Source organism: Tachyglossus aculeatus, chromosome 24, assembly GCF_015852505.1.
Source record: "Tachyglossus aculeatus isolate mTacAcu1 chromosome 24, mTacAcu1.pri, whole genome shotgun sequence".
NCBI lineage: Eukaryota > Metazoa > Chordata > Mammalia > Monotremata > Tachyglossidae > Tachyglossus > Tachyglossus aculeatus.
In genome coordinates this window covers 12,964,316-12,986,989 of record NC_052089.1, presented here as the reverse complement: position 1 = coordinate 12,986,989, position 22,674 = coordinate 12,964,316, and the positions used below count along the sequence as shown (strand labels likewise).

The window sequence follows — 22,674 nt, the reverse complement described above, 5'->3', positions numbered from 1 at the left end:
TTTACAGAAAAATCCAAGCTTCTTTACAATTGCTTTTATCGTGAATTCAACTCATTTATATGCTGCATAGTGTAAGTGAATAACGAAGTCAGCTATCAGTTGATCATATTTATTGGGTGATTACTGTGTGTGGAACACTGTACTAAGCATTTTTCCTAGCTATGGCATGAATACTGTCATAAAACTATTGGGAACTGCCCTCAATGTGCCTTTAAGCTTTCTGAGATGGAGAAGAGCAGTCCTTTTCCCAAGTTGGAAAATTCTTCCACTGGTACTAATGATATTTCAGTCAAAGCTTTGTAATACAGTATGTTTGGGGAATAGGATATGCCAGTTAAAAAATCCCGGATAACAGGGTCGTCCAGCAAGAGGACTGTAGTTCTGGAAGTTCATGAAGACCTGCAAGAGAGGACTGTAGCAGAACAACTAGGATCAATCAATCAGTCAATCAGTGGCATTTACTGAGCACTTACTATGTGCAGAGCACTGTTCTAAATGCTTGCGAGAGTACATTACAACAGAATTAGCAAACATGTTCCCTGCCCATAATGCAGTCTAGAGGGGGACACAGACATTAATCTGAATAAATGAGTAATTTATAATAAATAATTTAGAAGCTACATACATAAGTGCTACGGGGCTGAGGGTGGGGCAAATACCAAATGTCCAGAAGTCACAGATCCAAGTGCATAGACTATGCAGAAGGGAGAACAAACCAGGGAAAAGAGGGCTTAATTGGGAAAGGCCTCATGGAGAAGATGTGACCTTAATTGTGCTTTGAAGTTGGAGAGATTGGTGGTCTGGCATATATGGAAGGGGAGGGAGTTCCCAGGTAGGGAGAGGATTTGGGAAAGGGCTTGGTGGCGAGATTGATGAGATTGGGGCACAGTGAGTAAACTGGTCCACAGGAGCGGAGTGTATGGACTAGGCTGTAGTAAGAGATTAGTGAGATGAGGTACAATGGGCAAGCCAATTGAGTGCTTTAAACTAATCTGTTTGATGCAGAGGTGAATGGGCAGTCACTGAAGATTCTTGAGGAGTGGGGAGACTTGAACTGAGTGATTTTATTGATAAGTGATTCGTGCAGCACAGTGAAGTATGGATTGGAGTGGGGAGAGACAGGAAACTGGGAGGTGAGCTAGTTGGCAGATGCAGTAGTCAGGTTGGGTTGGATAAGTGCTTGGATCAGCGTGGTAGCTGACTTTGACCCCTTCCTCACATTCCTTCTCTCCTTCTCCATGCCCACTCTGATCCTCGGAGACTTCAATATCCACATGGATATCCCTAACGACTCCTCTGCCGCCCGCCTTCTATCTCTCCTTGACGCTGCCAACCTCTTCCTCCACCCCACCTCACCCACTCACCAACTTGGTCACACCCTCGACCTCATCATCTCCTACCGCTGCACTGTGTCCACCCTCACCAACTCTGTGATCCCTCTCTCTGATCATAATCTTCTCACCTGCCTCCTCACTCACACTCCTTTCCCCTGTAAATCCGTATTACTCCCTCACAGAGATCTCCGCTCTCTGGACCCCACCCATCTTTCGGAGCGCCTCACACCCCACCTCGCCGCCCTCTCCTCTCTACCCAGTCTTGATGATCAGATTACTGCTCTCAACTCTACCCTTTCTACTCAGCTAGACTCGCTCGCTCCCCTTTCCCTTCGCCGCTCTCGCACCACTAACCCACAGCCCTGGATCACTGCCACTGTCCGCCTCCTTCGCTCTTATGCTCGAGCTGCTGAACGCTGCTGGCGAAAGTCTAAACACCATGCCAACCTCGTTCACTTCAAGTTTATCCTTTCCTGCCTTAACTCAGCCCTCTCTTCTGCCAGACAAAACTATTTCTCCTCCCTTATTGACACCCATGCCCATCACCCCCGCCAGCTCTTCCGTACATTCAACTCCCTTCTCAGGCCCCCGGTTCCTCCCCCTCCTCCCTCCCTCACCCCCAACGATCTGGCCTCCTACTTCATTAACAAAATTAAATCCATCAGGTCCGACCTCCCCAAAGTCTCTTCCCCCCTTTCTCCAACCCCCCGGCTCTCAACACTCTCTGCTACTCTCCCATCCTTCCCAGCGGTATCCTCAGAGGAACTCTCCTCCCTCCTCTCAAGTGCTACTCCAGCCACCTGTGCTTCTGACCCCATTCCCTCTCATCTTATGAAATCTCTCGCTCCATCCCTTCTCCCCTCCTTAACTTCCATCTTCAACCGCTCACTCTCCACTGGTTCCTTCCCCTCTGCCTTCAAACATGCCCATGTCTCTCCCATCCTAAAAAAACCCTCTCTTGACCCCACCTCACCTTCTAGTTATCGTCCCATATCCCTCCTACCATTCCTTTCCAAACTCCTTGAACGAGTTGTCTACACGCGCTGCCTAGAATTCCTCAACAACAACTCTCTCCTCGACCCCCTCCAGTCTGGCTTCCGTCCCCTTCATTCCACGGAAACTGCGCTCTCAAAGGTCACCAATGACCTCCTGCTTGCCAAATCCAACGGCTCATACTCTGTCCTAATCCTCCTCGACCTCTCAGCTGCCTTTGACACTGTGGACCACCCCCTTCTCCTCAACACGTTATCTGACCTTGGCTTCACAGACTCCGTCCTCTCCTGGTTCTCCTCTTATCTCTCCGGTCATTCTTTCTCAGTCTCTTTTGCAGGCTCCTCCTCCCCCTCCCATCCTCTTACTGTGGGGGTTCCCCAAGGTTCAGTGCTTGGTCCCCTTCTGTTCTCAATCTACACTCACTCCCTTGGTGACCTCGTTCGCTCCCACGGCTTCAACTATCATCTCTACGCTGATGACACCCAGATCTACATCTCTGCCCCTGCTCTCTCCCCCTCCCTCCAGGCTCGCATCTCCTCCTGCCTTCAGGACATCTCCATATGGATGTCCGCCCGCCACCTAAAGCTCAACATGTCGAAGACTGAGCTCCTTGTCTTCCCTCCCAAACCTTGTCCTCTCCCTGACTTTCCCATCTCTGTTGACGGCACTACCATCCTTCCCGTCTCACAAGCCCGCAACCTTGGTGTCATCCTCGACTCCGCTCTCTCATTCACCCCTCACATCCAAGCCGTCACCAAAACCTGCCGGTCTCAGCTCCGCAACATTGCCAAGATCCGCCCTTTCCTCTCCATCCAAACCGCTACCCTGCTAATTCAAGCTCTCATCCTATCCCGTCTGGACTACTGCACTAGCCTTCTCTCTGATCTCCCATCCTCGTGTCTCTCTCCACTTCAATCCATACTTCATGCTGCTGCCCGGATTATCTTTGTCCAGAAACGCTCTGGACATATTACTCCCCTCCTCAAAAACCTCCAATGGCTACCGATCAATCTGCGCATCAAGCAGAAACTCCTCACCCTGGGCTTCAAGGCTCTCCATCACCTCGCCCCCTCCTACCTCAGCTCCCTTCTCTCCTTCTACTGCCCAGCCCGCACCCTCCGCTCCTCCACCACTAATCTCCTCACTGTACCTCGCTCTCGCCTGTCCCGCCATCGACCCCCGGCCCACGTCATCCCCCGGGCCTGGAATGCCCTCCCTCTGCCCATCCGCCAAGCTAGCTCTCTTCCTCCCTTCAAGGCCCTGCTGAGAGCTCACCTCCTCCAGGAGGCCTTCCCAGACTGAGCCCCTTCTTTCCTCTCCCCCTCGTCCCCCTCTCCATCCTCCCGTCTTACCTCCTTCCCTTCCCCACAGCACCTGTATATATGTATATATGGTTGTACATATTTATTACTCTATTTATCTATTTATTTATTTATTTTACTTGTACATTTCTATCCTACTTATTTTATTTTGTTGGTATGTTTGGTTCTGTTCTCTGTCTCCCCCTTTTAGACTGTGAGCCCACTGTTGGGTAGGGACTGTCTCTATGTGATGCCAATTTGTACTTCCCAAGCGCTTAGTACAGTGCTCTGCACATAGTAAGCGCTCAATAAATACGATTGATTGATTGATTGATTGATTGGTAGCAGTTTGGATGGGGAGAAAAGGGCAGATTTTCACAATGTTGTGAAGGTAGAAATGACAGGATTTAGTGACAGATCAAATATGTGGGTGAAATAAGAAGTGTCGAGGAAAGCACGAAGGTTAGGGCTTTGTGAAAGAGGGAGGATAGTGGTGTTGTCTACAGCGATGGGAAAGATGAGGAGGACAGGATTTGGGTGGGAAGATGAGTTCAATTTTAGACATGTTTAAGATGCGGATTATTTTTCCTGGTCACATAGAGGGCTGGAGGAGAATCCCTCTAAAACTTCAGGAGGGCCTAGGATGAGAGGGCATTTCAGTAAATGCTAGACCTTTGCATTCAGTTATTAAAGCAGGAGTGTTTGTTGATTGAATTACAGATAACCTCATAGCTAAAGGTGATAGAAACGGAAACATTGTTTGCTGCTCACATTAGTCAAACACCGAACCCGAGGACGTAGTTTGAAGATGGAGGAAGATACACTAGCAGGGAGAGATAGTGAAAACTCTTTATTCATCAGATTAGTTGCTTCCTCTCTGGAGTGCTCTCAAACTCAAATTCAGTGACCAAGCAGTGTAGCAAACCTGCCCATACTTATCCTACCAGAATTCAATGACTTTAACCACCTAACTCTATCTCAACTTTCCCAGTAAATGGTCATTTTTAAATTTGTGCTAAATTTGTGCTGATTAATAGCATAGAGTTGAACTCACCTAACAGAGTTACTCTTTACGTACTGGATTCAGACTCAGGGGTCTTTGGCCCTTTACAGGCCAAGTCAGGATAAATTGTGTATGCGTTTATTTATTTTTTCCTATTGCATGTAAGTGCTTACAGTGTGCCAGTCACTGTAAATCATCAGGTTGGACACAGTCCATGTCCTATGCGGGGCTCACAGTCTTAATCCCCATTTTACAGATGAGGAACTGAAGCCCAGAGAAGTTAAGTGACTTGCCTAAGAACACACATCAAGCAAAGCCAGGCAGAGCCAGGATTAGAACTCAGAACCTTTTAACTCCCAGGCCCCTGCTCTATCCACCAGGCCTTGCTGCTTCCCTAGTGATTCCTAGTTGAGTCTCCCAAAGCAAGCATAAGGTTTCCTTCACACTGCCCCTCCTGCCTCTCTATTGGTTTTTTAACCAAACCTACATTTTCCAGTTATTCTTGCTTCTCATTGACATTTTTTAAATCTAACAAGTAAATTAAGGTCACTAAACAGAAGAGAGTCAGATTTGAGCACTTCATTGTTCAGATGTAGTTTCAGCCTGAAGTATGGAATTGGTTGGTTGATGGCACTGTGGTAGAAAAGTGGAGATGGAGCAGCTGTAAAATCACTTCTGGAGGGTGTGCAATCATGGTTAAGGGCCTGGTTTGGCAGAAATAATCCTTAAAGCGTGGTTTCTACCCAATCAAGAATCAGGCTACTAGTCCAGCTACAGAGGACAGTGATTCCTCTTTGCAGTGGGTTACTTCCAAAAGATGTTTAACCCTGCTGGTGAAAGGCAATGACTGAAGTAACCATTCAACTAAGAAAATGTTTGAAATGTTTGCAAGAAAGTAATGATTATACTTTGGTGATGATATTTTTTTCTAAATAGCTGCTGAATTCAAGCCTCAGCTGGCATGTTAAATATTAATTCTTTCTTATTAAACTCATCTTGTTTTTTTTGTTCTTTGTCCTTAAATATTACATATGAAGCTTCCAGTTTGAACAGGCTTGGAATCCTTAATGTGGGTGGTATATTTTTAGAACTTTAGTTCCAGTAAACTCCCACTTCCTGACAACTAGGGCCTCTGAAACTAATGTGGACTTCCAGGCTGTCATGGGCCTACTGTTGACATCTCTCACTGACTGGACACCCCCACCAAGAGGGAGATAAGTCAAGCAGGCCAGCAAAAGCACGGCATGTGTGGTGCCTGCTGTCAGAAAAAAAGTGGCTAGTTGTTTTTATCATCATCAATCGTATTTATTGAGCACTTACTATGTGCAGAGCACTGTACTAAGCACTTATGATTTGTGGGATATTTCAGAGGATGCTGGGAGATAAGTTTAAAAGAGTGCTCATATTTTTTACAGAGTGCTGTGTATGGAGATCCAATCTTCAAATGGGGGAAAAATGAAATTATTCCATTTATTTGCAATATAGGGGATAACAAGTTAAAATCTTTCTGGAACTGAAGCAAAGTCTGTCTATAAAAATCCAAACATTCACAATCTAATATTAGGCTGGGCATTTTGGTTTGACTGACTCGAGCGAACTATGAACAATCATCAGCTCTGAGACGATTCTCCAAAGATCTGTCTTGAAAAGGCTTGCCAGTTCTTCAATGGGAACCAGATTTGGCCCTATTAATTCCCATAAATATCTTTTACTCTTTGACAGATAATTTCAGGAGACATAAAATTCTAGAGGAACTTGAATAGTGAAATGCTTAAAGCCTTTCAGCCCAGCTGTCACTCACTGAAATATTAAGCTCTTTCCTCTGTGTTTCTGTTTCAGCTTCTGATATAGCAGCAGAACAGGGGCAGATTCTGGTAATAGCTACTGCTGCAGTGGGTGGTTTCACTCTCTTGGTCATCCTCACTTTGTTCTTCTTAATCACCGGGAGGTAACTGCTACTTTCATTCACTAGTTTACCAGGTCCCCGAGTTTTACTCCTCTCTTGTGTTGAATTAAAATGACATACTTCTCAAAAACACAGAACTAGGGTGGAATCAAGAGATCCCTTTCAGTCCACTAGAAACCCCGTTGATTCTGGCTCTCTTGTTTTTCTAAAAACTCACTCTAGCTAAGTACAAATTTTTCTTGATTTGCTCATATAGATGGCCAAGGGAAAATTGGCTTAGAAGAGAAATATATTTTGCTCTGTGAACATATTATTTGGACATTACTAAGGGAAAAAGAATATTGTAATATTTGAATTAATACAGTACATTCCTCTATATAACAAACCGAACTTTTAAAGTAACACCAACAGGTGTTACCATAGTCAGGTATATTCCTATCAATGCTAATTATAACAAATTAGTTGCAACCTATGTAATGGTGAGAATTATTGGATAAAATCATTAAATGAGAAATGAGCTCTGCCCACAAAGGCGGAAAGGAACTTTTGAAAGGAAAATGATATAAAAATCTTCAAATGTAATCCCCAGAAACATTGAAAGTTTTAGAAATGGAGCAACATTAATATTGAAGTGAATATTTTTTTGATTCTTTTGAGTTTTCAATCCCTCAAGTTTGTCAATTTTTAAGACACTAGTGACTTCTTTAGCTTTCCATTGTCTTATTGACTAGAACCATTTCAATGATCCAAGATGGGACACTTCAAAGAATCACCTAAAATATAGCAATAAAAGACTGTTTTTTGGAAATTGTACTTTGAAGCCCCAAATTTTTTGAATAAGTGCTCAATTTACCATAGGATTTGAGGCAGATTTCTCTTTGAAGGATTGGGTAGGTAGCCTACAGATGTGTTCAGCTTCTCCATTTAGAGTTAGTAATGTGATGAGCTGACACATCATCAGGAGTTGATGAGTCTATTCATATTGAAGCAGCAGGGAAAGATATGCACCTGACTGGGGACTTCACGGAACAACATTGCCATCGGGTTTCAGATGATGCAATGAGAAGCAAAATGACTTTAAACTCCCAAGTGATAGAAAGTCATCGGTTACATGTCCAGATACACAGCATTAATGCCTAGCATGATTTCTTTATATCGTTAAAAAATAATTCATAAAAACCTTCCCAAGCCAAGCTGATGTAAATTGTAAAGGAGAGCTCTATAACTGGTTACAGATTATATTTGCTGATCATTTACAATTAGGTAAAGTAGGAAAATAGTGAATATTCAGTTTGTGTTTTTCATTTAGAAATCTGCATACTAAAAAGCAAGTCACTCATTTATACCTCTAATTTTTGTTTTCACTCAGTACTGTTTAGAGTATTGATGAAACTACAACCTCAAAATTTCATGCACATAACAATTTCATGAAATCAGATATAGCTTAATGTCATCTGTCTTGCTTGTCCCAATTGGTCAGTTGTATTTATTGAGAGCTTATTGTGTGCAGAGCACTGTACTAAGCTTTTGGTAGAGTACAATATAACAATAAACAGACACATTCCCTGCAGTTTTTCTTCTGGCTGAAATTCTACAAGCAACATGAACAAAATCTTTAAACCATACTCTTTATCTTCTTAAAAGGTGCCAATGGTACATAAAGGCCAAAATGAAGTCTGAAGAGAAAAGAAGAAATAATTTACAAAATGGACATTGTAAGTAATGTAATAAATTATAAATTATATTTCTTACTGTGTGCAGAGCACTAGACTAAGATAAATGTTACATATCATCCTTATTTTCCTTATTATATCTATTTTTTTCCATAATGGTCGGTTCATTTGAAACATAGATGTAGATGGGTAGCAAAGAACATAGAATGGCCTAGATTTCAACATTAAAGCTTTTCATACGTTTTTCAGGGTTTGCCTGTGAATTTACACCTGCTCCTCATTAAGTAATTTTACAGTTTTCCCACTCATACATGCTGGGAAGCATGACAGGCTGAATTTTGTAAAAATGCAAGTTAACTTCAATCTCTTAAGTTATTTACCAGTCACAGTGCTTCCAAAATGTGAGTTGCTTTTATAAAGTAATGTATTAACCATAGCGTACTAGGAATTTTATATAGCTTCTGTATGGGAAATATTCCTTCTGTGTATAACAAATTAATTTTTAATTCATTAAAACATAAAAAAGAAAATGATTATTTACCTGTAGAGTATGTAGGAGATCCCTGAGCTCCACACAAGGTTATGTTCAACTGAAGGATCCTTCTGGGCCAGGATGGCATTCCCATTAAAGAAAGTTAGTTGTGTTACTTTGTCCCCTTAAATTGCATATCAATCTTGTGAAAGGTTCTGAATGGACAAGAATGTTGATCGAGGCCCTGTGGGTTTCCACACAGCAGATATGTTAAGGAAAATGTAAGGATTGACTCTTGTCTCCCATTTGACTCTGACTTTAACTGAATGCTTCATTAGCAATAATGGCCTGGAGAGGACAAGTCCGCCTTTGTTCCACTCAGCTCTTAGGCCATGGCTACTTGTTGATCAATCAATCAGTGATGTTTATTGTGGATTTATTTGTGCCGAGCACTATACTAAGCATTTCAGAGAGTACAGTACTGTGGAGTTTAGTAGGCACAATCCCTGTCCTCAAGGATTTTACAATCTAGTGAAGCACATGATCTAATGATAATGATAGAGGAGGATATAAACTGTGTGATGTGTCAGGTCACTGAACACTCAGGCCTAATAAGTTAGGCTGCATCTCCAAAAGGCAGGTGGAAACCCAAGCAGGAATCAGGATATAAACTACTAAGAATGAGTCTGACTCACTTGTTTCAGAGCCGTGTCACACACCCATGGGAACAAAGGAGACATGAACAGTCTCCCCATCCTGTAATTGTCTGTTTCCAAAACAGAGTCACTGTCGACGGCATTGGCCTTCTGTATCCTCACAAACTTGGCTTCCTAGCAACATGACAGTTGTATTAATGTCTGTCTCCCCCTCTAGACTGTCAACTCTTTGTGGGTGGGGAACGTCTACCAACTCTTTTGTGCTGTACTCTCCCAAGTGAACTCCACTCCATTCCCAACTCTCTCCTGGGAACACACATTTGGGAGCATGCCCATTATATGGCAGAAATGGGAAGGAGGCTGAGTAGTTGTTTATAAAGCATTACCAAAGTCACATGTCCTCCAAGAGGCCTTCTTCAATTAAGCCCTCTTTTCCCCAGCTCGCTCTCCCTTCTGCTTCATCTATGCATTTAAGTTTGCTGCCTTTGGTCACTTGCTTTTATCCCTATCCCCAACCCCACAGCATTTACGTACATATCTTTAAATTATATAGTATAAAATATTTATATTAATGTCTGTCTCCCCCTCTACACTATAAGCTTGTTATGGGCATTGAATGCATCTGCTAATTCTGTGGTACTCTCTCAAGCATAGTACAGTGCTCTGCACATAGTAAGCACTTAATAAATGTGAATGATGGATTGATAAAACACATGACATGTTCCCATAGGAGGAAAGGCCACTACCAAACCTATGTTGTTATGGGTGGTGAGTGGAAGCCTGCTGATACTATCTGAACTCCAATAAAAATGTTAATCTACTGATTTTTATTTTCTTTAGTAACCCCACTGCAAGCCTGGCCAGGCTGTAGAACACAGGTTTATTTCACATAAACCATTAAAGAAATTTGAATAAGGAGCAGATAGTACAACCCAGATTATCCTAGTTCCCTTTTGATTATTAAGTAGCATGAATGATTAATGAATTATTCTGTTCTAAAATAAAATTTGATATTTCCTTACAGTACATGTCCCAGGAACCAAAACTTACATTGATCCAGACACATATGAAGACCCAACTCTTGCAGTCCATGAATTTGCTAAGGAGATAGATCCTTCAAGGATTCGTATTGAGAGAGTCATTGGGGCAGGTAAAAAAAATTTCCTTGTTTGTATCACTATTCAGATTTATCAGTTCATAAACATTTAGCATGGTTTGTAGAATTGTTTGCAGAAAAGCAAATGAAACAGAGAAGGGCAACTGAAAGGAAAATAAAAGTGAGCTGCCTGTATCATTGTAGTGAAAATATAATACTAGATGATAATACATTATTTGCCATAAAGAACTAAATGTTTAAATCAAACCAAATTTCTCTCTCAATGTATATTTAAAATAGGGAGTGAGTCAGGACAAGAAATACCGTCTTTTAAATCTTTTTAATCTTTGAATCATTAATTATAGTTGTTTTTCAAATTGTACCCAGAGAATTCAAGTGAATTAAGGAAAGAGAATAAAAAAGGTGTACGTAACACACTCTCATACCACTTGTCTAGAACCACACATGTTACTTTTAAAAAATTGAATCAGCATGCTGAAAAGCATATGCAAAGGTGGTGGATGTACTTTTTTTATTTTGAAGGAAATTTTTTCAGCTAAAGTGGTCACAGCAAGGTGTCAATGATATACTGTGTGCCTTCAAGGGTGGTTGCCTTGATAGCATTAGTGACCAAGCTGAAATCGTCTGATTTTCTCTATATAATACAGCAGCTTGTATATGACCAACTTTTGTCTCTTCCTTTTCAGTAGTCTTAAGGAGATGAGACCAAAGGTAAATTAGTTTCCTTTCCCCGGAGGAGTACAATCCACCAATCAGCACAGGGGAGCTGAAACTATACTAAAGAACTAGGCATGAAATTGAACAACAGACTTTAAGCAGGCTCTTTTTTCTTTTATTCAAGGATTTCATGATTGCCTAAATCAGCTGCGTAATGGATGACTAGTTTTATTATATTCCCCTGGGGAGAGAGTAGCTCAGCATGTTCCCTCACTCAATCCTTGTCCTCTCTGTTGGAATGGCTAACGAGGGTGCCATCTGGTTCCCTACTGCAGTGAATGGTTTTTATGAAGTGAACACCTGTCCAATGAGGACTGGTTTGAGTCCACTAGCAAATGCCCCCGAGGCCTGGAAAAACTGCCTCATGATTATGTAGAGTACAAGGTGCAGTGCTGATATTGAAATGAAAAGGAAGGTACCTTCCTATTCTACCCTTTGCTGTGGAAATTGCTGTTTTCCCTTTAAATGGAAATAAAAGAAACTGCTTGCACTTCAAAAGTACCACAAGCATCCTGTTAACGTGTTCTGGATCAATTATAAATACTATTGATTGCAAATATTCACCAATTTCCATGCTGAATACAAGATGTAGAATGTCTGGATGTCTGGTGCAGTGTCCAATCTTAGTATCAATGGAAAGTACATTACCTTTTTTTCAAACCCACAGAAAGACCATCCAAAAACAGATTTCCCATTATTTGCACTTCTTTCTTGTAACTTCTAATGGGACAACTTTTGGTTATTGTTGGTATTCACTCACTCCTGGAACATGTCCCTTGCTGCCACATATAATAATTATGGTATTTGTTAAGCGCTTACTGTGTGCCGAGCACTGTTCTAATCACTGGGGTAGATACAAGGTAATCAGGTTGTCCCACAGGGGGATCACAGTTTTAATCCCCATTTTACAGGTGAGGTAACTGAGGCACATAGAAGCTAAGCGGCTTGCCCAGGGTCACACAGCAGACAAGTGGCGAAGTCGGGATTAGTAATCATTTCATGATTAGTAATCATGTTATGTTGCCAACTTGTACTTCCCAAGGGCTTAGTACAGTGCTCTGTATACAGTAAGCGCTCAATAAATACGATTGAATGAATGTCCTCCAACAAGCCCATGCCCTTTCCACTAAGCCATGCTGCTTCCCCAAATATTTCGTTGCGGTCCAAAGACTTTTACCATGACCAATCAGACAGTAGCGTTATTGAACCCCCACTGACTCTGGAGCATTACTTCAATCCAGTTCACAGTTAGTCTTTTTATTTTGTTTTAAATTTGTATCATAGAAAGGAGCACATTACAGGAACGTATCAAAGTAGTCATTGGTGATCTAAGAGAGGGCTGTTTCTGTGAAGGGAAAGAGATGTTGCCAACTTGTACTTCCCAAGCGCTTAGTACAGTGCTCTGCACACAGTAAGCGCTCAATAAATACGATTGATGATGATGGAAGCCAATTTTCAGGGGTTTGAGGAGAGGAAGAGGGGGCACCTGTGCATTTTCTCCCAGCACTTAGTGCAGGGCTCTGGGTATATTAAGCATTTAATAAATACTACTGCTAACCAGGGGTTATTTTTTTTAGAAATGTCAGTGAACACTTAAAGAATCTAGTACAAATTCTGAATTCTAATTCAAATTTCATTTTTTGTTTGTTCAAGACTATATATCGCTAACAGAGTAACTGCTTCCCTACTTTATTGATATTTTTGAAGAAATTATTTCTTTGGATGTAGCTTTTCTTTTAGTTTGACCTTTCTACTTATGAGGGCATTTTTATTCATAAAATGATTTTTCAAAATAAATGGAAGTTGACACCTATTTTCAAAATAATTTCCCAAAGGAGATAGTATGAGAGTGTCTGTCCAGTCAGTCAGCAAATATAGTTCCATCTTAGAGAAGGAAAAACATCTTTACATTCTCTTAGATGGGCATTTAAATGGTCAACAGATGCTTCAATGTGAGAATATTTTTGCTGAAACAAAGCTTCCGAGTTTAATGCTGAAATATTGCAGCTGAGATTTGATTTCCAAGAGACTGTTTAGGAAATCAGTTTTGGGGAAAAAAAATTGCAGCTCTACATTTTTCACTGGTAAGGAAGGATCTGAGTTTTTGCTATTCTGCATCATTTACCTAGTGCTAATAGAAAATGATATGATAAAGGGGAATTGATGAAAAGAATGGTTTGTATTTCGCCTATATCCTAGGCAATATAGACCTGATTATAGAATAATAGGCCCAAAGTTAAAGATTCTGGAATAGCTTTCCAAAGTGTAACTGAAACTCAATGTGAGATTCCACTACCCAGAAAATGGCTATTGAATTCATCTTTGCAGAAAGAGATACCTCATGTATGCTTGTTTTCAAGTTTAAAAGTGGAAAACAAGCTTTAATTAGTAATGCTAAGCCACTTATTAGTACTTATTGCACATCTATTGTATGCAGAGTGTCATACAGTACTAAGCACTTAGGAAAATATTCCTGAGGCCTAAAACATGGGTCTTAACCACTCAGGGTTTATAACCTGATGGGGATAGCAGAGACATTATTTACCAATAATGGGAGCTGGACAGTAACAACAGCAACAACAATAATAATAATTGAGGTATTTGTTAAGCATTAATTGCATGAAAATAAATTTATTGTGTGAAATACTAAGCACTGAGATGGAGGTAAGATAAGATGAACACTGACCCTGTCCATTCATTCAGTCAAATTTATTGAGTGCTTACTGCATGCAAAGCACTGTACTAAGTGCTTGGGAGAGTACAGTACAACAACAAGCAGACACATTCCCTGCCTACTACGAGCTCACAGTCTAGAGGGGGAGACAGACATTGATATGCATAAGTGAATAAGTAAATAAATTATAGATTTATTCATTATGCTGTGGGGCTGGGAGGGAGGATGAATTAAGGGAGGAAGTCAGGGCAGTGCAGAAGGGAGTGGGAGAAGAGAAGAGGGTTTAGTCAGGGAAGGCTTCTTGAAGGAGTTATGCCTCCAATAAGGCTTTGAAGTGAGGGCGTTCAGTTATCTGTCTGATATGAGGAGGAGGGTGTCTAACATGAGGGTCCCAGTCTAAGTGCTTTCAAAGTCTAAGTGCTCTCAAGGGGGCAAAAAAGGTAGTTAATCCATATTTTACTGATGAGGAATCCAAGGCAATGAGAAGTTAGGTGATTTGCCCAAGGTCATTTAGCAGGCAAGTGGTATTTGTGGCATTTGTTAAGCACTTACTATATGCCAAGCACTTTACTAAGCACTGGGGTAGATACAGGCAAATCAGTTTGGACACAGTCCCTGTTTCACTTCGGGCTCACAGTCTCAATCCCCATTTTCCAGGTGAGGTAACTGAGGCTCAGAGAAGTGAAGTGACTTGCCCAAGGCCACACAGCAGACACATGGTGGAGCCAGGATTAGAACCCATGACTTTTTGACCCCCAGGCCTGTGCTCTATCCACGACGCCATGCTGCATCCTTTGGTAGAGCCAGGATTAGAACCTAGGTCCCCTGACTTCAAAGCCTGTGGTCTTTCCAGTAGGCCCTATTAATTCCCACCGTGTAATAGATAGTAACATGAATGTGTCAGGATGTGATAACTGAATAAATAATCTGAAAAATAAAATAAATAATCAGCCTAAAACCTGAGCATGGGTATAAGTACGTAAGGTCAGCTGTTTGGTTGAAGTGATTTGAGGGCTGGAAAATTAATCAGAGAAGGCTTCTAGAAGGAGGTGGGATTTTAAGAGGGCTTTAAGGATGGGAAGAGATGTGAACTGGTGTTGTTTGTCAGGGAGGAAGTTCCAGGCAAGGCAGTTGACATCAGCAAGGGTCGGAGGTGGGACTGTTGAATGCTAAATACATTACAGAGATGTGTTGTGAATTGTTAGTCACAATTGGTAAATCCAGTTATCAGTCAGTGGGTTCCACAGCATCTGACTAGCCCAACTATAAGAAGTCACCTGGGTTTAATGACCCACTTTGGGCAATTCCTGTTAAAAGGGAAAATATTTTGTGTTTTTAAGACTACAACCATTTCAGCTTTCAGTGTGTTTTTCCAGATTTGAACATTTATTTTAATTTAGAAGGATGATGGCTATGTTAAGCTTCCAAGTTCCTGAGTTTTTCAATTCATGTGAAATCCATTGGTTTTGCAGTTAGTTGGCTCTTTATAGCCTTTGCATACTTCTTCATGATGGCATAAGTGCAGCAATTCTTTGGCTTTTAGGGCTATGGGGAATTACCTCTTGAACAGTCCTAGCAGTGCTAAGGGCCTGGGTAGATCGGAAAAAGTCCCTCTCCCACATGGGACTCTCATTCCGTGGAGGAGGGAGAATAGATATTTAATCCCAAATTTGCAGATGAGGAAACTGAGAGAATAGGTATTTAATCCCAAAAGTGCAGATGAGGAAACTGAGACACAGAAAGTTAAATGACTTCCCCAAAGTGACACAGCAGGCAAGTGGAGGAGCCAAAATTAGAACTCAGGTCTCCTGCCTTCCAGCGCTGTATTTTTTCCAATAATTAGAATTTAAAGGGCAGCATGTAAAGGTCAGGTGCCCCCAGGACTCCTTTACTGCCCAGCCTGGGAATGAGTGATGTGATTCCGGAATCTAGATTCCGGAAGGCAATGAGGTATGGAGGTTCCTGACAATAAGAGAAAATTAAGACCAAACTCTACTCCCAGATACAGCCCACACCCAAGTGTAACCTATGGAGCCGTAACAGGCTCCAGCAGTAGTAGAGCGGTGATCATCTTTTACTTTGGTGTTCCTTGAAGCCAGACGGGTGGGTACAGGAGAGGAACTTCTTTTAGTTTAACAGGCTTTTTCAGAGTCTCCCTTTCCATGTGTTCTCACGCAGCTCTCGATGGTCTCCGTAGTCACAGATTTGAGGGAACCACAAGGCAATTAGAGATGTGGGTTGAGCCCAGCTGCCTAAGGTCAGGCTGCCCGAGGGATGAGCACACCAGGGTTGAAATTTCCTGTGCAGAAAAGACAGAACTGCCCAAAGTGTAGTTCCTAGCAGAGCTGGTAAAGTTAGGATTTATGGGCAGGGAATGTGTCCATTGGTATACTCTCCCAAGCACGTAGTAAGAGCTTTGCACAGAGCACGGGTTTGATAAATATGATTGAATGAAGGAATGAAGTAAGATTTGATTTGGGCTTGTTTGAGAATTTGGGATGAACAGGCCTACATCTAGCCAAGACAACATCAGACAGAAATAAAAATAAATGATGCTCAGCTCCAGCTAGGGCAATGAGTCTTTTTGGGGGGCTTCAATTAGCCTAGTTACTGCAACCTCCTTGTGGGTATTTCTTGCTTCTATTGTACTTTCCAAACAGAACAGTGTTTTGCTCTCAGTGAGTGTTCATAAAAACCACTGTTACTACCTCGAACACATTCTGTTTTGCATCCTAGACCTCAACACAATAAGTAGGCATATCTCTAAACCCATGGATTATGTGTCAGTCTCTGATGAGAACTGATTTAGCACCAAACTCCTTTCCATTCATTCTGGACCCTTTAATTTTTTGGTATGTGAACAGAGTTGTCCAGCACATCATCCACTAATGGTATTGGGATTGTTTCCAATTAACTGAGATGAATGGAATGCATGAGGCTGCCAGCCTAAGAATCTACCTGATTTGAAAAGAACGTGGTAAAACATATGTGTCATATATATTCTGACAAAGAGATGATATTTAAAGAGTTGCAAAATAAGGTAGAGTAGTGGGGAGGATTTAGTGGCTCCGTTATCATCTTTTCATAGTAGAATTATGAGTTGTTAATCTTTTGCCACCAGGACAAAGATCATTTTCAAAACATGAAAACAAACTGTGGGAGCTTTGCTAGTTTCCTCCCCCAACTATTTTTGGTTATTTTTCTGTTCTTAACAAGAAAAAATGTAGGCAGTTTGACATCTGGTTCACTGCTTCTGTTTATTCTGCAAACATGAACCTTGTTACTTCAGGGTCAATATTTCTCTTATTCATATATTTCAGTGAAATGAAATCCAAAGGGCAGTCTCATCCTTCACCAGAGAGGAAAAAAAATCACCCGAAAACTTCCCTTCCCAGTTTTATTTAGCTTCCTTTTATTGCCAGACATAGTTCCTTTTAAAACCTTCTGAAAATTCTGCATTGTTTACTAATGAGGTTGTTCAAATTGTTGTCTATCCATATTGTTAAATGCTTCTGTTTAGCCCCATCTGCTACTGCTTTTTAATTTTTTTCATGAGCACTGGGATGTTTTCTTATAAGGCATTAAAATACAGTGCTCCTGCTGTGTCAGATGGTGGTCTAGAAAACCGGCTTCAGTGAGGGTGAGCTGGGAACGTTTATGGGATTTAAGCAGCAGTGCTCTGCCCAGGAAGTGGCAGCAGTGGCACAGCCCTAAAAGTACTGACAGAGGAGCTGGCATTATACTATCCCTCCACTTTCCTCCTGCTCTGTCTGCTGCTGCTCCATCAGGGAACTGGGCTGACAGGCTCATAAGGGAAGAGCAGAATGGGAGCTCCTGCAGCCCAGCAGGTGGAAAAGAGCTTAGATCCTATTCGGGTCCAGATGGGAATGGCAGTGGAGAGAGTCCTGTGCAGCCTCAAGAATGCCTATTTTGGGCCTGGTCAATCAAGCCTATCGAGAATTACGTACGTACAAAAGTTAGACACACTAGATTTAGTTCTGGCACTAGTATAAAGTATCCAGTTGTTCCAAATTAGGTGGACATGGCTGTGCTCTTTGGGGTTCTGTTCCAATCAGTAGTATTTATTGAGTGCTTACTTGTGTGCACAGCTCTGTACTAAGCATTTGGGAGACTACAGTACCATACAGCTGGTGGGCACGTTCCCTGCTGACAGGAAGCGTACAGCCTAGAGAACCAAACACCTAGAAAAGCAAGGGAAGGAGCCAGCACTGCCATACTCAGTTGACTCTCCTGAGGTATTAACAGGACTTCCCTAGGCAGCTGGAAACATATCATCTTGTTGCACCAGTTGGACGGGTGGTTGTGGGTTGCCAGACTCCAGCACCTGCTAGAGCCGAACAGTAGCGTTGCGAAGATGGCAGCTTAGTACACACTTCCTCAACCCTAACACTGCCTTTACTCTCTTACTTGCACTCTCTCTGTCTCTCCTCCTTCTCTGTTCCCCTTATATTTTCTCTTTCTCTTCTCTCCAGCTCTCTTTCTTATTAGACTAAGGAAAATAAACTATCAGGGAAAATATACTCCCTAGTATGTAGTCCTAAATGCTATCAGGTACACAGTAGTTTATGTGTATTTCCTTGCCCTCATATTGATGGACCATTTAGGAGGTTCTTAGGCCTCTGCAGAGCCTGCATGACTGTTCTGCTTCTCCTGTTCTAAGATGGTTAAAGACTTGTGGCATCCTCGTTATTTTGAGTTGTGTAGCTTTCTTTGCCATTTTCCACTTGTCATCTTATGCCCAGAGAAATGATTTCCCCACTTTGTGAAAGCAGCGTGACCTCCTCAGCTGGCAGGTCCACTCCCATCGTCGTCATGCCTGTCTAACCCCACACATCACAGGTCCTCCTTCGTGATAGCTGTTCAATTTCGGCGGCTGCCTGATCTCTAGGATGTCTTGTATGTGCTTCCTCCATGACGTACATGCATTGGGGTAAATTATCCACTTCAGAAGAGCCTGTCAAGCCGGAGAGCACTAATCTTGTTGAGCAGGCATTCTCTTAGGGAGGATTATGTAGTGGGTATTGAAGGTGAGAAAAAAGTATCTTGTCTAGTTCTATGTGTGTTTGTCAGAAAGTATGAAATAAGTACCATACAAGGCAAATGAAAAGTTTGGTAGTTCTAGAAGGGCTGAGAAAGTTTTCATAGTGATTATCTCTGTCCTCGAATCAGTCCATAAGGAATACTGGTCACTGATGATGATGATGATTGTGGTGTTTGTTAAATGCTTATTATGTGTACTGTACTAAGCGCTGAGGTGGATACAAGCAAATCAGGTTGGACACAGTCTCTGTCCTACCTGGGGCTCACAGTCTTAATCCCCATTTTACAGATGAGGTAACTGAGGCACAGAGAAGTTAAGTGACTTACCTAAAGGCCACACAGCAGATAAGCGGTATAGGCAGAATTAGAACTCATGACCTTCTGACTCCCAGGACCGTGCTCTATCCACTAGACCATGATGCCTCTCAATGCTATGTAAAACTGCTGGAAGATTCCCAGAGAAATCCTGGAAAAAAAATTTTTGGTAGTCTTAATCCATAAAGACCTAGAAGACGAATGGACTTTGCTTGGCAGTTGAGGATAATTAATTATTTCCTAAAAGGCCACTGAAGACACCAGAAGGGTGGAATGATGGGGTTTGTGGGTGGAAAAACTGAGATATAGCTTGTGGTTCAACTAGTGGACCCGGCTTCAAAAATATTAATCTTGTGCAGTATTTAATTTAGTCTGTGAAGAGTCCCAAAGGGCTGTCTCTACATCTGTACAGCCATTGCCTCAGTGTCTCAAGGCTGTAAAGCTGGGCGTTGAGGTGAGAGGTTAAAGCATCGTGGAGGGGCAACGCCTCTACTGCAGGGACCAGAAGACAACTTGGCAGTGCTCTCTCTTAGCTGGAGTGAAGCTGAATTTTGTGTGAGGCTTTTGTGCTGACCAGAAGAGGGGAGAACGGAATTGATGCTTTCTGTGTCAGTTTCTCCACTAGTGCTGTGGAGACTCTCACCAGAGAATTTTGGCCTGAGCTTGAGGGCCACGGGCCAAATTAAGCCCTGGTCCAGTCCTATTGTGCTTGGGGGACTTTAAATCAGAGCTTAATGTTAGGTTGTTCATTGACAAAATAAGAGGAAAAATGAATTTTACAGAAGATAAAGCCTTTCAACAATTATTCTTGTCAAATGCAGACATGGGCGTTGAGTAGAACATTTTTCTCTTTGGTTAACACAGTTTTTTTGAACTTTCTGCTTCTGTTTCCTATAGTGACAGTTAAAGTATCCTTATATTGTGCTTCAGTTCTTTCAGCAATTGGGAAGCAGTGCGTACTGTTGTGACTGGGTGTTTTAATCAGACCTTTTAAAATATAAATATATCTTGGGGCAGATGTGCCACCCATAGACACTGAATTTACTGTCATTCTTTAGTGTATTAAATATACTAAATAAGATTATTACACTATGCCTTTGTTACATTGTAAATTGAGTTGGAAATTTGTGCTGCTTTCCTATTAGCAGGTTACGATTTGCACGTGCCATCAGTGGCTCCCTTCACTCTCCTAACTGTAAAGAGAGGGTGATATAATAATAATAATAGTATTTGTTAAGTGCTTACTATGTGCCAAGTACTGTTCTAAGCGCTGGGGGAAATTAGGTTGTCCCATATGGGGCTCACTGTCTTAATCCCCATTTTACAGATGAGGGAACTGAGGCACAGAAAAGTTAAGTGACTTGCCCAAAGTCACACAGCTGACAAGTGGTGGAGCCGGGATTAGAACCCATGATCTAATGGGTTAGATTAGATTAGATTAGGGTGTGTGAGGTTTTTCTACTCCCAAACCCATGCTCATTCCATTGAGCCATGCTGCTTCTCTATACATAGCCATGGGGACAATCAATCAATCTATGGTATTTATTGAGTGCTTACTGTATGCAGAGCGTCTGCCTCTGAGCCTGTGGGAATGGACAGATGGTAGTGCTTCTTGTTGGGAGATGTAGCCGTAAAAATATCTCAAATGAGGATCAATTGTCCGACTCCTCCGAGGCAGAGCCAGAAATATTGAAATGTTAGCAGATCTCAGAGAGGTAGTGAGATTGCTTTTGGAGAAGCATTGAGTGTCCTGGCATAAATCTTAGAAAGATCAATACCCACAAACCCACATGCACAAATTTAATTCAGAGAAGGACTGAAACTAACAGAAACACGAGAAATTAACAGAAAGTTCCAAATCCCATCACCTTGTCCAAACTTCTACCACAAATTTACAAAGTGAACACGGTGATAAATAGGATTACTCACCCACGTGGAGAGGGCTGGGCACAAGGATGAACAGCATGATTTGCAGCAGACATTCCCCAGGCAGCAAGATGAGAGTAAATGGCCAGTCCCCGGAGTATCTGGGTAATGAATCAGTGGTATTTATTGAGCTCTTAACACAAGCAGAACACTGTACTAAGTGTAAGAAAGATGTGCAGGGAAAGAAGAGAAGTACGATGGCCTAGTAGAGCATGGGCCTGGGAATCAGAAGACTTGGGTCCTAATTCCGGCTCTACCACTTGTCTGCTGTGTGACCTTGGGCAAGTAACTTCACTTCTCTGCGCCTCCATTTCCTCAACTGTGAAATGGGGATTAAATATCTGTTCTTCATCCGACTTAGACTGTGAGTCCCATATGGGATAGGAACTGTGTCTGACTTAATAAACTTGCACTCTCCCAGTGTTTAGAACAGTGACATATAACAAGTGCTTTAAAAATACCATTCAAAAGAAAAAGTCATCTGGGAACTACATTTCTGAAGTTTTGCCATTCTGGTTCTTTTGCCTTCTGAGAAATGTAGTTGCTCTTTCTTTTTTTTATTGGTATTCATTAAGCAATTACTCAGTGCCAACCACTGTTCTAAGCAATAGGGTAAATATGCTCCCTGTCGTACTTGGGGCTCACAGTGTAGGAGGGAGAGAAAATAGGTATTTTATCCCCATTTTTTAGGTGAGTTAAGGCTGAGAAAGGTTAAGTGACGTACTCAAGGACACCCAGCAGGCAAGTGGCAGAGACAGAATTAGAATCCAGTTTTCCTGACTTCTAATCCCATGTTCTTTACACTAAGCCATGCTGTCTCCCTTTAGAGAGGATTCCCAAAGATTTTTCTCTCCCCATGGGTCCTTTAACTCTACCTTCAGAAGAGATTGGACTGTTTGTAAGGAAGTACAGTCCAGCAGCTACCGTTAATGTCATTTAGAACATGTGCCATAGGGCATTTAGGAATATCTACAAATATTATAGAGATGGATCATTAAGAAGCTATTTTCATCAAGTAACATTTATTTAGTGTACACATTATCTACAAAATTAATTTCCAAAAATGTTACTCTCCCGGAAAAATTATACTTTAAATTGTAAATATGCGGGAGTTATTGAGTCCAAATACCCATAGAAGGAAGAAAATAATTTTTTAAAAAAGTGTGACAGACATGTGCAACATTACAGGCCTTGTTTAACTAACTTATTTCTTTTAACTTAGACCCACCAGGCCCATAAAACAATTCCTTTTGCTAAAAGTCAGTCAGTCATATTTATTGAGTACTTACTGAATGCAGAACATCATATTAAGAACTTGGGGGAGTACAATATAGCACTAAACAGACACATTTTGTGCCCACAACAAGCTTCCAGTCTAGAAGCAGAGGCAGGCATTAGTATAACTAAATAACAGATATGGATTTTCTCCTGGCGTAACCAATTACAGATATGTACATATATTACAAGCTGGCACCACAAAAACATACGTTCCAGAGATGCCCAGTGAAACTCAACAAAATGTCACA

The 22,674-nt window shown here is 41.8% G+C and overlaps 1 protein-coding gene across 3 annotated transcripts in view; it reads left to right on the top strand.

Annotated features, from left to right (window-relative positions):
- EPHA6 (EPH receptor A6) overlaps positions 1-22,674 on the top strand; it is a 357,034-nt gene that overhangs the window by 222,145 nt on the left and 112,215 nt on the right. For all 3 annotated transcript variants that reach the window (XM_038766398.1, XM_038766397.1, XM_038766400.1), the window contains 3 exons: positions 6,471-6,579; positions 8,182-8,252; positions 10,363-10,488. In XM_038766398.1, the coding sequence (XP_038622326.1) occupies positions 6,471-6,579; positions 8,182-8,252; positions 10,363-10,488 (306 nt within the window). The remainder of the gene's footprint in view (positions 1-6,470; positions 6,580-8,181; positions 8,253-10,362; positions 10,489-22,674) is intronic.